Raw genomic sequence first — 14,521 nt, forward strand, 5'->3', positions numbered from 1 at the left:
AATGTGTCCTATATCACTGAAAATGGGAGAATCTTAGCTTTAATGTGGTATATGGCACATAGTCAGAATAATAATGGTAAAAAATAAAAATTTAAAAATAAGCTTGAATTTCTCAAAAACATGATTTTCTGAGGCTGAAATTCAGCTAATTTTTGACATGGTCTTACTCAGTCAATATTAAAGATATCAAGGTTATATTTTCACAGAATGTTCTTTACATTATGTATGATGATTTTATGCATAAAACAGTGAATGACAAAAAAATGACTTTAGCTGGGTTTTCACAGACAGGGTCACAAATGCCTAAAAAAATTGGCTTCTGAAGACAAAGAAGCTGACCATGCACATTTCTGGCATCTCCGTCAGACACAGGTTTATGCAGGAGCATTCCCATAGTATTCCCATAGTCACAGCATCAAAGTTCCACTTCAAAGGGGAATATAGTTTAAATGTTAAGACATTTTATGTTCAGTAAATACATTTAAAATTATGGAAATAAAAAAATAAAAAAAAGAACATGCAAAGTGTAGCCATCATTATTTAAGTTCTATGAACACCTCACTTTTTACAGTGACACACACACTACTAGCACACATACACTAGCTTATACTTACTTTGCAGTTTTTTACTAGGACTATCTGCATGAACATGTCTGCGGGGGAGGCAGGGGGATGGCTGAGGCAACGGTAGGGATGACACATCATGGGTCTGCAATTTGTACCAGTGTGGCAGGTCATCCAATAGAGCTGTTTCCAGCTCAATCAGAATCTGGGCAAAGAGAAAGCCAGAAAGAAGAATTTGAACAATGATAGAACAACAACTTGGAGGCCAAAAGGATCTGAAGGGTCCTGTATTCTTTTGATGTTATGTTAAGGGATACTGGATTATAGGGAATTGAACACTTCAAAAAAGCACTTTTAATTTAATTCACTTCTGAAATGAATCCATACAAATACATAATATGTTGTTCCGAACCTAGACATAAATACATAGATATCTTACTGTCAACACAAAAATAATAGAAGCACACACACCTCTCCGAGAAATTCACTCTCTTCTTCCTGGACTCTGGGCTGATCCCAAACAGTGATCTCCAACATGCGCTCTCTGAAGTCTCTGCGGTGGATGTGAGAATACAGGAATGTCTGGTTCCATTTTGGCTCTGCACTCTTCTTCACCGTTTTCGTCCTTCTCTTGCTCTTGTCACTAGAGGAATGTAGTGTGTTTAAAAGAGTGTGTACACTCTGCAAAACTTTGCAAATTTTTCCCAAAAATCAGCACAGAAAAAGCAACAAAAAGTCTGCTTGGTTATTATTCAATCTTTTGACATGGAACACATTTTATAAACTCAGCATCACCCAAAATGCAAGTCAGGTCTTACAGTACAAAGCTAGTGCATTGATAAATATATCATGAAAGAAAGAATAAAAAATACAAAAATATTCCAAATAATTAAAAAATGAAAAATAATAAAGTATTTCTGATGCCACCAATCAACACTACCGCTCAAAATTTAGGGATGTTAATATTTATTTGGTGCTTTTGAAAGGAGTCTCTTATGCTCATAATGAAATATGTCTTTGATAAAATCTTTATTTTATTAAATACAGTAAACTGTAACATTATGAAATATAATTACCGGTATTATTAACAATTTAAAATAACTGTTTTCTAGTTTAATGCATTTTTGAACGCAAATTTTTCCTGTGATTCAGCAAAGCTGAATTTTCAGCAGCCATTGCTCCAGTCTTCAAAATCCCATGATACTTCATAAATCATTGTAAAATGCTGATTCATACCAAAGAAAACATTTCTTATTATCATTGTTGAAAATAGTTGTGTTGCTTAATATATTTGTGGAAACTGTGTATAGAAAGTTCAAAAGAACAGAATTAATAAAAAAATAATAATAATTTTTTTTTTATATACAGGGAGTGCAGAATTATTAGGCACGTTGATTTTCTGATCATATTTTTTTTCCAGGCACATTTGACCAATTCCAAACCACAGTAATCCTAATAACTACTATTGATTTAGTATTTAATAATGTATAAGTGATATATAATTGTTCATGAAGGCTGGAAATGAAAATCACCTTATATTCAGGTGTGCAGAATTATTAGGCATGTTTTCTTTTACAGATAAATTGAGCCAAAAAAGAGATTTAACTCAGACTGAAAAGTCAAAAAGTATTAAATGCCCATGAGAAGGATGCAATACTAATGCAATACTAGACATTGCAGTTAAGGCATGACCATTGGACAGTGAAATGCTCGTTGGGTCAGCAGGATCTGACAAAAACAGGTGGTGAAGAAAAGACACCTGTTAACCGCAAAAGAATTAAGAATTAAGGTGAAGAATTAAGGGTGAAACCATCAGGAACCCTTTAGTCTCCAGCGCCACCATTTTCCAGAGCTGCAACCTACCTGGAGTCTCCAGAAGTGCAAGGTGTCAGGATCTCAGAGACTTCAGTTAGGTAAAGAATCCTAAAAAATGACCCCCACTAGATAAGAATCACAAGCTGAAGTGTTGTAAAATACATGAAGAAGGTTTTTTTATAGGCTTTATGGACAGATAGGTTGAGAATGACTCTTGAAGGACCAGCACCACATCCTCTAGTACCACTGTTTGAAGAATTCATCTTCCAGAATCTGGCAGTACATTTTGGGAGTTCATTTTTAGTCCATCTCTGCAAAACGGACTTCAGGATGGACTAAAATGAACTCCCAAAAAGTACTGGCAGATTCTGGAAGATGAATTCTTCAAACAGTGGTACTAGAGGATGTGGTGCTGGTCCTTCAAGAGTAATTCTCAACCTATCTGTCCATAAAGCCTATAAAAAAACCTTCTCTGATCCTGCTGACCCAACGAGCATTTCACTGTCCAATGGTCACGCCTTAACTGCAATGTCTAGTATTGCATTAGTATTGCATCCTTCTCATGGGCATTTAATACTTTTTGACTTTTCAGTCTGAGTTAAATCTCTTTTTTGGCTCAATTTATCTGTAAAAGAAAACATGCCTAATAATTCTGCACACCTGAATATAAGGTGTTTTTCATTTCCAGCCTTCATGAACAATTATATATCACTTATACATTATTAAATACTAAATCAATAGTAGTTATTAGGATTACTGTGGTTTGGAATTGGTCAAATGTGCCTGGAAAAAAAATATGATCAGAAAATCAACGTGCCTAATAATTCTGCACTCCCTGTATATATATATATTTTTTCAAATTAATTCTGTTCTTTTAAATACAGATACATTTTCTTTAATAAATCAACAACCCCCCCCCCCCCAAATTTAATGTATGAAATATGTAATATTTTTACATTTTGTACCTTCTATCTGGAAGAAAATACATTTTGACATAGGGATTTCTGGGTCGTCCATCAGGTCGAGGGGGCAGTTCTCGTGCTTGTAGGACATTCACAATAAGCTGATGGCCCACTTTATCATACCACAATTTCACCTAAAAAAAATAAAAAGAAATAACACTTTTTCAAAGTTCACAAAATTTTGGCAATACATTATTTAAATGTGAGCTAGCAGATCAAATATGTCATGTTACCAAACTTCCTTCCTTTTCAGTTGAAAAAACAGGGCTAAATATTTTCTCTGCAAAGTGGCTTTACACTTACCGACAGCTGGCCAGGCAGTACCAGAGGGAGGTCTCTCAACATCCCAGGACTAGTCGGTGACATTACAGAGATGGATGGACGATCCATCTTTTGTGATTCATCTATAGAACTCGAACCAGCTGTAAGTTTAAATAGCTGACATGTTAAATGTGCAGCTGTGAAGATGTCTTGCACATGTATTGCACGCTTATTGGAGAAATGTCTTAATAACAAGGACCAAATAAGGAATTCAAGTGATAATTCAGGCAAATATGTAAATTCTGTTATCATTTACACACCTTAATACAGTTCTTTTTGATAGATTTTTTAGGCATGATTTTTGTCATGTCATTCAGATTAATTTATTTTTAATTATTAAGTCAGGTTTACTCTTACTAAAATTATATCTAATTTTATTCTAAAAAAATACCATTTTAGTTTACAAAAGTGTGAAATTAAACCGTATCCCGCAAAAAAATTATACAGTATGAACACGTCTGAATGAACACGTCATTGTAAATTCATTACAGGGAGTAAACTATTTAAATGAAAACATTGTAAATTCTTTACTCTTTGTTATTCATTATAAGTATATTAACAAATATTTTTTTAATTTGATGACCAAAAATTGACTATTTTCGCAAGTAATTTTGTTGATGTGTTTAACACTGTCCTCATGTCAAACAATGACGACTCTCTAGTTCCACTCCACTTTCATCACATGGAAAAAAGCAGCTTGGACATTCTACAAAATATCTCCTTTTGTGTTCCACTTAAGACGGGTTTCAAATGACATGAGTAAATGATGACAGAACTTTCACAAAACCTACTTGATTCTAGAGGAGGATGTGATGTCCCTGGAAGTCTCGGTGTATCTCTGTAGGAAAATTGAAACAGGAAAAAAGAATGTCAGTTGACAGATCATTAGCTTCTCTCTCTGTCAGTTTTTCCACACACATAAACACTAATTTGACTGCGCATTCCCTTGTCAGACATCATGGAAACATTGTCCAGTCACAGGAAAGAATAGGGAACCAAAGGACCGTTTTAATGTAATGGCTGAAACATTTTAACCGTGAGAGGAGGGTCTGGAGCATGTAGGGTGACAATGGGGACACTGGGAGGAATAACACTCTCAGATACTTTACTTACTGATACGCTCTATAGACCTTTTTCAAGAAGTTTTTGGACAGAATACGTTGAATACATCTTTAACATGCAACAGGAAGAAAAATCATTGGAGTCACTCATATATCCAGAGATTTGTTTTCTTTTATTTAATTTCCAAACCAGCTGTTGATTTTTGTGCTTTGTTTAGCTTACCCAATTGGTCTGGACACAACTATTTCCACTTGAGGTGCTGACTGAGAATCTAGAATAATATTGTACACTTCCTTTTTAGTTGCTCCAGGCAAAGCCTTTCCATTCCATTGCAACACCTCATCGCCTGAAATTAAAAAAAAAGAAACCATTTAGCACTTGGCGGTGTCCTGCATAGACAGACTGAATAATGAGCTGTGAAAAATTACATCTAGATATGCAACCAAAAATATAATCAGAGAGCTAGCAAAAGACATCCATAAGGCTATGGTCAAAATAATATTTTAAAATACTGCAATTTTCATAGTTAGCCAAATTTTAAATAATCATTACCTGCTCGTAAATGGCCTACAATGTCAGCCAAACTTCCTTTCTTTACTTTGGTGATAAAGGCCCCCAGTCTCCCTGACTCCGTCATTTTCCCACCTACCACCTTGATAGGACAGATGACAGAGTCAACCATGTTTACTCAAAAAAACTAAAGTAACAAAAACGAAGTACTTTTCTTCAGCATAGACCTTTCGTAAAGCATGGCACTAGCCACACTAAGTTTATAGGTTTGACACCTAGAAAACACACAAACTGATAAACTGCATTACTTGAATGCACTATAACAGCGGTTTCACATTGGACACGTAAGCAGGGCGTAAGCAGTGCAGAAGCTGTGCGTATACAGAGTGGAAGCAGCACACATCTATTGTATTTTCACACTGGAAGCGTTTGTCGTGCACAGCTTAACCGCGGTTTGTGTAATGCAAATACATGTATCATTCATTTTGTCACCTTTTTCATGTGCTTTTATTTATGATGTGCAGCATACTCTGCTGTGATGCAACCATGCTCATCTGCCACATACATGCACATGGCATGCTATACATACTGCATGTATTTTTTATGATAAAAGTGATTTTAAAGTTAACATATAGTTTTAATCATTTGAAGGTGTAGTGAGCAGTATTTATGAGGATCTTTTAACAGAAATGCAATATGATAAACATTTATATGTTTTCAGTGGTGTATAAAGACCTTACAGAATGAACCGTTATGTTTTTATTATCTTACAATGAACCGCGGGTCCCCTTACAGTGAAATCCCCATTTTACTGCGTCATGTTTCTACAGTAGCCCTAAACGGACAAACTGCTCTATATAGCGTTAAATACTCTTTATTGTATCCGACGATTACATTTTTGTCTTGTGTCGGCCACCGTAGCTTTTTTATGTGCTTCGAAAGGGAGGTGTGACCGGTGACCGGTTACAATTCGCAACCTCACCACTAGATGCCCAAAAATACACACAGTGCACCTTTAAACAGGCTAATTAAAGTTTGGAAAAAAAAATTATTATTATTTTTTTTTCACAGTGCTGAATGTCATATGGTGAGTGTAAAACACAGAACACCTCACTAATAAGATTGTGCTATTTTTGGTGAATGCAGTGTGAATGCGCTAATCTGTTAATATGGTGCTGCTTTCGCTCTTCTTACACGTCAAATGTGAAACAGGCATCGCTTTGGATAAAACGTCTGCCAAATGCATAAATAGGATTTCGGAAAATAGGAAATAAGAAGTATGACAAAACAAAAGAAAAAAAGAGTTTAAAAATATGTAAGAAACATAAAATAAGGAAATAAAAATATATCAGGAGTACAGACTGTATAGTACCTTAATAACACCAGAACAAGAACAATAAAAAAGCATACTTATGAATTTGATTGTACAGATTAAATAACAAAAAAGTTTAAATTGTTTCCATGTTCTATATATTCCATATAATCTCCATGTATATTTTAAGAACATTATAAATTGTTAAAATAAAGAAATCTTTCGAACCCTGTGTTTGACTACTTAGTAACCACAGAAAAAAAAAAAAAAACTATTAAAAATGGAGAAAAAGCTTTAAGGTCTTAATGGAAAGATGTTGGGGAAGTGTTCAGCTTCCAAATGTATATTGTGACCAAAATGTGTATTATTATGCATTGTTATAAAAAGTATTGTCTGATTTAAATGCTAAATAAATAATGTTGTAGCCACATCAACAATAAAAATCATTAAAATAAATGTAGATTTAAAAATGAAACAAATTTGCAGCACAGACCAATAGAAGCGGAGATTTGTAACTGAAGATCCAATGGACAAGGCACTCTTTCCGGCTAGTTTTGTACAACCCTACCCTTCAATTGTATAACAATTATCCATAAAAAAAGCTGTTTGGAAAGCATTTATTTAGGGTTGGTTCGTTGGCTAGCTGACAGAATAGCTATGGATGTTTATTTAATTATTCCCGTATTGTTCGGCCCCACTGTCTTTCACCTGCAAAATTTCAATGAGCAAATGACCACATCTTTAGTGTAGTACAACCCTACATGTTCAAGACAGAGACAATGATATTAGCTGGTGTAAACTGTCATTGACAAGCTCACCTTCAGACCCAGTAGTGAACCGGCTTCTCGTGGCATGGTGGAGCGCTTACTTAGAGTGATCCGGCCAATCAAATGATCTCCCTCTTTGGATGGCTGCCAGCTCACTGGATGCTATGAGGAAGCGAACAACGCTTTTCAGTCCCATAAATGCTGAAAATACATGTGCTGACACACATTTCAGAGAGTTCAGCTACAGAAACACACTGTTATCAAACAACTTATGTGTCTGCTATTACGCCCAATTGCCACTGATACATGTTTGCAATATAGGATTGAAATCAAATTGAAATACTTACATGCCACACAGTGGGATCCAGAGGATGACAGTCCCAGTCACCTGAAAAATAAAAATGGACATTATAATGGACATTATAAACAGTAATTAATCTATCTATAGCAGTTGTAGAAACATTATTAATGGTTTTAGTTTTAGTACACCATGCAACTTTTTTGTTCAAAATTAACAACATTTAAATAACGAGTCGATACATCATCAATCCTTCTTCCAAAACGTGTTTTTGTCCTCCCCTGCACTATGGTTAGCCTGTAATGAGTGTTTATATTTTAGACCTGACAGGGAGTTTTTTCCGGGAACTTGCGTACATACAGTACGTTGTCATAATTCTGTACATGGTTCGTCCATATTCATAAAAAGTTGCTAGGATTTCTGCGACGCGTATGTGGTGTGGGAGTGGCATCTGTTAGTTGTCACAACAAGTGAGAAAGGTTGATAACGAACAAGCAAAATCTTGAACCTCTGGGAATCACCTGTTTTAAACACACACAGAATAGAGGAGTATAATTTGTATTACTCAACAGGTGAGTAAGGTATTTTTTTGAATAGATAAATTGCCATATGTAGCTCTCTAACAGAGTTAATTGTAAAGCATTATCTATTGTCAAGGGCCATTTCATTATTGTTTGTTGTAGCGCTGTGGTGGAATTTAAGGAAGTATCGTATCTATTAATGGGTATGGCTACAGTAATATTTTTAAGATCCTGGTTTTGTGTCTTGTATTTTGTAAGGACTTTTTATGTAAGGACTCCATTGTTTCTGTGATCTCTTTTTGTGTTTGGTTCCTGTTTCCCTTGTTGTCTTGCCTGTCTTGTTTGTCACCATAGTTAACCTCATTTGCTCCCATGACAACTAATCACAAACCTCAGTGTTTCCCCTACAAAGTATTCACAGCGGCGCAGCGCCACTGCAAAATCTTCCCATGATCAGTAATATCACGACATTCACTTACACACTGTAAAAGAGAGAGAGAGATTGACGATGGCCAGAGAACTAAACAAAAATGTAGTCTGCTTACACTTTAGGGCTGTGATATTAATCTTATTTTATTTGTGCTTCCAAGGATTATAAAAAGAAGATATGAGGTAAAACTATTATAAACTATGCTCGTGCATCGTCAAGCACAACTTCCTTCCCTTCATAGCGCGCGCTGTCATTTCTCCCCAAACATGCATTTAACGTCAGATTCAGCACCATCTGTGATTGTTGTCAAATGCACTCTCCACTTTGGCTAAATTGCAGAACGTGTTTGATTAAATGAAAAGCACAATAATACGTGCAATAGGCACTGTTTCCAAGTTCAAGGTGTGTGTGTGTGTGTGTGCACGCTGCGAAATGGACCGATTTGCACATATGCTTCGTGTGCGTGACTAAACCATCAAATACACAACAAAATAGCCTATATCTCAAAATGACAGGCTTGGAGTATTCACTTAAACACTTAAATGGGCGTAAATAGTTGGGAGAAATTAATGGAAGAATTATATTATTAGATCTGCATTCGGTCTTAAAGGGGCAGCATCTAATAAACCTGGTGACGATTAAGCCATTAACGTGAATCAAAAACAACAAAAGGCAAAGAGAAAATTACTTGCAGCTCTTGTATATGTGATGCTCTTAAAAGATTGTTTTTATTATATATATATATATATATATATATATATATATATATATATATATATATATATATATATATATATATATATATATATATGATTAATAAAAAGGTAAAAAAAAACATCATGTAATAATATTTCACAATATTAGGCAACTGTTTTTTTTCCGGTATTTTTGATTAAATAAATGCAGGCTTGATAAGCATGAGACTTTTTGCAAAAACATAAAATAGTATCCAAACACTTTTTTTATTTTTACATATTGCCCCTTTCTTACATTTGAGCCCTTGCCCCTTAGGAACTTTCTGCACGTCCCTGCAGGTTATTGAAGTAAAATAGGCTATAAGCTAGTCACCTTTTAAACTAATGAAAAGTTTAATTTGGATTTTAATGTTCAAAATGTCTATTTCTATCCACAAAACTTGCGAGAAGTCATGGTTTAAGGGGTTATTTTTTTTAAAAATTCTTCCGGAGGTGCATGCCCCCGGGCCCCCCGAAGCGCAGCTTGGTAACAACCTCCGGCACGTAACAGCACCGCTGCTGGAAAAATTTCTAGGGGAAACACTGAACCTGTCCCTTGTCAGCACCTTGTTAACTGTCTTTTTAAACCTCTTTACTTCAGTTGTTGTCGTTTGCTGATTCTGTATGTGTGTTCCTGTTGTTGCTCTCCTGCCTTCTCTGTGCGAATTATTCTCTTTTCTCTTCTCGCATTTGTGTTTCTCTAATAAACTCGTGCTCGCATTTGAATTGCAGAAAGAACCATATTTATCCGCACAGGCATAGAGAGCCGAAGCACAACCAAAACAATGTTCTTCTGCAAAATGCACGAGGTCTAAAAGTTACATAGTTTACCTTTAACGTTAATAACCCTGCTTTGTGAGGAATTATTCTCTTGAATTCTGCATCATTGCTAGCTGGAAGTTCAGATCCAGATAAGTTTGATCTCGACTCGCCACACACAAAGAAAATAATACACAGCAATACTAAGGCTGTTAGTAAGACTGTAAGATGCCGGGACTCAAAATCTATATGGGTTAATGTGAACAAGTACTATACAGTATTATACATGTTTGGAATCATTTAAAAATGTCTCAGTGCGACTGGTACAAAGGTCTCATTCCCACAGAAGTTAAGCAAAAGGTACTAAAGGTTTTAAGAGTTTAGAGATATTTTGCTTATTGTGGTGGGTGTGTCCTCTGCCAATTGGTCTTTAACGCCTGTCCTCAATAAGGTGTAAATTACAGGTCTACAGGACTTGATCAATGCAAATTCCCAATGTGCACTCATGTTTATATTTGTTTCTGTCTTGGTCTGAGTATTTAAGGGATGTTGCACAAGGGTCAGGGTGTGATTCTGTAGACAGATTAGCCTGTAGTGCTATGCATTATGTATCCTTTTTCCTTGAGGTCAGGTATGCATCTCTTACTCTTTACTTCAGAGCATTTGATGTTATGTATTGATGATCTTTGGATTGATTATGTTATTGGCATGATACATTTACCTGACAAATAATAAATTGTTACATTTGATTTATTCTGACTTCTGACTCTGAAATTATTGATTTTAGTGCATTATGATGTATCCTTTGTTACCGCAAATCTGCGACCAGGGTTAAGTACATACTAGATCTCGGATTGCATGGAGCATGGGGCACATCTGGCGAGATTCTAGATTTCTGACTAACTGCTCGACTTGAACTAAGTTGTTATGCAGTTGCATTATAGGGGGCCAGATAAAATACTATTGAGATAATACGGCATTGTTTTATGGTACTGGCCATAACCTCTGGTTACTGTTTCAGCTTTAACTAAGTTGTTATATAGGCGACTGTAGGGGGCTACATGGGTACTTTTTAACAATAGCAAGCATGGGCGGCATTGTTAAATCGCTTTAGCCATAACCTCTGGTTAATGATCGGACTGGTGCTACTCTGAGAACCGAATTAATGATTTCAATAAGAGTAAAGAGTTAAATAGAATAATCAAATGAGTAGTTAAATTGTTATACAAATGACCTAATAACCAGTCGGCATTCTAACTTAAATTAGTCAGATAAAGGTAAATTGGAATTAAATTACTTTGCCCTGCTGAAAAGACCGAACGCGCAGAAACCTTCACCCGCTAATCAGAAACCGTCATTGGGACGATTGGGAGGGCCTTACACTGTCAAACTAAATTTTAAGCAAATGTATGTGTGTATATAAAGGAGTATTTTATTCCTTTCACGTTCCCTGTCAATCATTTTTGCTGATGTCATATTGAATAAATGCCTTAACAGCGTTAAGAAAATTAATTGTGTTCAACAATTAAATGCATGCGTAAATTTGACAGCCCCAATCAATACATATGGTGGTTAAATAAGGCTCAGCATTTGACATTTAGCATACAGGAAGAGGGATTTCTCACGCTTTTTAATGATGGTCTCATTGAGATTAGCTAGATTTACACTAATGCTATAAATTAAGAGTTCATTCAACTGTGCGGCATGAAAGGGTGGCACATCACAGAGTATTTTTGCCTTCAGCAACAAAGGTGGGCGATGTTTAAAGAGCCAAAGCCCAAACAAGATAATATACGGCCTAGTATAAAATTTTGCAGTTTCATTTGATCATCTTGATTGCATTCATAAAACTGTCATACAACTCACAACTGTAATGTATAGTACCATGCTGCACCCAAGAACTCCTTCTGCACATACTGAATGAGACATATACTATTCCCTTGGCAATCACTGACATTATAAGCTTCCATCCAGTATTTGCTTGTCCTAGTTATCAGAAATGAAGATCTGTATCTGCCATTACAAACTTAATGCCAAACAAAAGATTCATGTCCAAAGGCAAAACACAGTAACTAAATGATTCTTTTGTAAGGCAATATGAATAGCAAGTTGTTATGAGCTAGGACTTCATGATAATGGTTAAACAGACAAAAATTCTAATCACAATTATTAATCACGACTGTTTTCATTCTAGGATTAGATGTTAGATTTCAGGATAAATAAAGCAGAAGCAGAAATCATGAACACAATTAATTGTGTAGCCACATTATGATTATATTGGGTTTATGTCCTGTGTTCTCAGCTATGCTCTAATTCAGAGTGTGAAAATTGGCATCAAATCAATACATTCAATCAAAAACCTTTTTTCTCAGTTCTAGTGTTGGCATAGTTACAGCATTTCACCTTTTTAGGACAGCATAGAATAAGGTGACAGGAGGTGATAAAGAGAAGATGGGATTGGGAAATTACCCATGTCCGATTCATGTTGGAGCCTTAATGCTATCAGGCCATGGCTCCGACAGGGGACATTATGTTTGCACATGGTAGTTTCAGAGTGGTTTTCAACTTCAGCTTAAAATAAACTCTCTTAAAACACATAATCATTTCCACCACAATATAATTTCCATTAAATCTCAATTTATGTACTGTGATAAATTGCATTCTGCAATAAAAATGACAGTGGATCCAGAATAAAATGGCAAACTCCTTTGTTTTGCTAAGGCTAATTTCACAGCTAGCTTTTTTTGTATCCTAAATGCACACAATCAAATCATATTTTCACAATTTTTACAAAATTGTAATTTGACCAAATTACATCTTGATTAATCACAAATGTATCATGCCAGGGACTTTTAAAAACATGTGGCCTTGCAGCTGAGAATAATGGGAATAGCCAAAGCATAATCACACTCAAAATCTGGAATGGTTTACCCAAGGATAAATATGAAAAAGTCCCCAAATGGAACATGCTGCAACCCAGGACTGACATAGGCCAGTCAGTCACTCAGTGGTTTTATGTGAGAGATGCTGACCTAATTCCCAAATCTGGTGCCCTAAAATTTCCAAATAAACAAATGCAGCTTCACTGCATGAATCAGCAGGGTTTTGTCACAGACCTGAGGCTCAGGACTGATAATTATGGGTTGATATCATGGTTCAACAGCTACAATGACGTATGTAACATGTGCTACAATATACAGTGTGTGTGTGTGTGTGTGTGTGTGTGTGTGTGTGTGTGTGTGTGTGTGTGTGTGTGTGTGTGTGTGTGTGTGTGTGTGTGTGTGTGTGTGTGTGTGTGTGTGTGTGTGTGTGTATATATATATATATTATTTATATATATAAATAAAGCAAAAAGTTTTAGGCCCTGTATATACTGTATATATATATATATTGCCAAAAACATTGGGACACCCCCTCCAAATCATTGAATTCATGTGTTCCAATCACTTCCATGGCCACAGGTGTATAAAATCAAGCACCTCGGAATGCAGACTGCCTCTAAAAACATCTGTGAAAGAATGGGTCGCTCTCAGGAGTTCAGTGAATTCTAGCGTGGTACGGTGATAGGTTGCCACCTGTGCAATAAGTCCATTTGTGAAGTTTCCTTACTACTAAATTAGGGATGAAACGGTATGGAAATTTCACATCGCAATTATAGTGACCCAAATTATCACGGTTATCAATATTATCACGGTTTTGTTCAAATGAGATGAAAGTGTTCAAAAAGAACAGATGAACACACTTAAAACATTTCAACAACTTTTATATTTGAAAATCAACAAACAACAAATAAATAAGCAGCTCTATGCACTTTTTAAAGCTAGACTCTATTCTGTGGGATTTCCTTCCTTATAATGGTCGTCATCAATAGCAACGCATAACGCATAAATAATAATAATTTGGCATAAATATAATCTCTAATATTATCTCTGTAAATATATTCTCAAGAAATATTCTCATCAGTGTTCAGCTATGACACATTTAAATCTAGCATATTTTGTGTAAGAGCCCAAACAGTTTCCTAGTGAAATAATACATATCCATATTTCCATATGATTTGACAGTTTATTTTATTAAATATCAAAATGTGTGCATCATACCTGACACCTAAATGATCATTTTACAGTCAGTTTTATGACTGTCATTCTCTTCAAATGCTATTGAAGTTTGAAACGTGTATAACGTTACCAATGTTGTATGTAACTTTAGAGACGGTCCCTAAATTCGTCATGTCAGATGCGGCTGTGGTTCTGCTGTGTTTGTTTGAAACTATTTTCGCTGCTGAAATAGAACAAAAACAGTCAACCACTGTATGATGAGTGAATCTCCTGCGTACATTGCACATTTATCTCTGCTTTGAGTGTAGATTTCAGTGAGTGAGAGCGGTGTACGCTCTGAACAAAACTCTGGCTAATCTGAATGCCTCTCATTATCAGACATTGCACTTATAAACTCAATAGAAACACG

The 14,521-nt window shown here is 35.6% G+C and overlaps 1 protein-coding gene across 1 annotated transcript in view; it reads right to left on the minus strand.

The window, feature by feature from the left end:
* rims1b (regulating synaptic membrane exocytosis 1b) overlaps positions 1–14,521 on the minus strand; it is a gene marked incomplete at its 5' end in the record, with an annotated part of 85,561 nt that overhangs the window by 34,634 nt on the left and 36,406 nt on the right. Inside the window, 10 exons of the mRNA XM_079813429.1 lie at positions 615–768; positions 1,035–1,206; positions 3,344–3,474; positions 3,644–3,762; positions 4,453–4,499; positions 4,775–4,831; positions 4,946–5,069; positions 5,276–5,375; positions 7,364–7,474; positions 7,660–7,700. Of these exons, the coding sequence (XP_079669555.1) occupies positions 615–768; positions 1,035–1,206; positions 3,344–3,474; positions 3,644–3,762; positions 4,453–4,499; positions 4,775–4,831; positions 4,946–5,069; positions 5,276–5,375; positions 7,364–7,474; positions 7,660–7,700 (1,056 nt within the window). The remainder of the gene's footprint in view (positions 1–614; positions 769–1,034; positions 1,207–3,343; positions 3,475–3,643; positions 3,763–4,452; positions 4,500–4,774; positions 4,832–4,945; positions 5,070–5,275; positions 5,376–7,363; positions 7,475–7,659; positions 7,701–14,521) is intronic.

Source organism: Gobio gobio (genome assembly GCF_949357685.1).
Source record: "Gobio gobio genome assembly, chromosome: 3".
NCBI lineage: Eukaryota > Metazoa > Chordata > Actinopteri > Cypriniformes > Gobionidae > Gobio > Gobio gobio.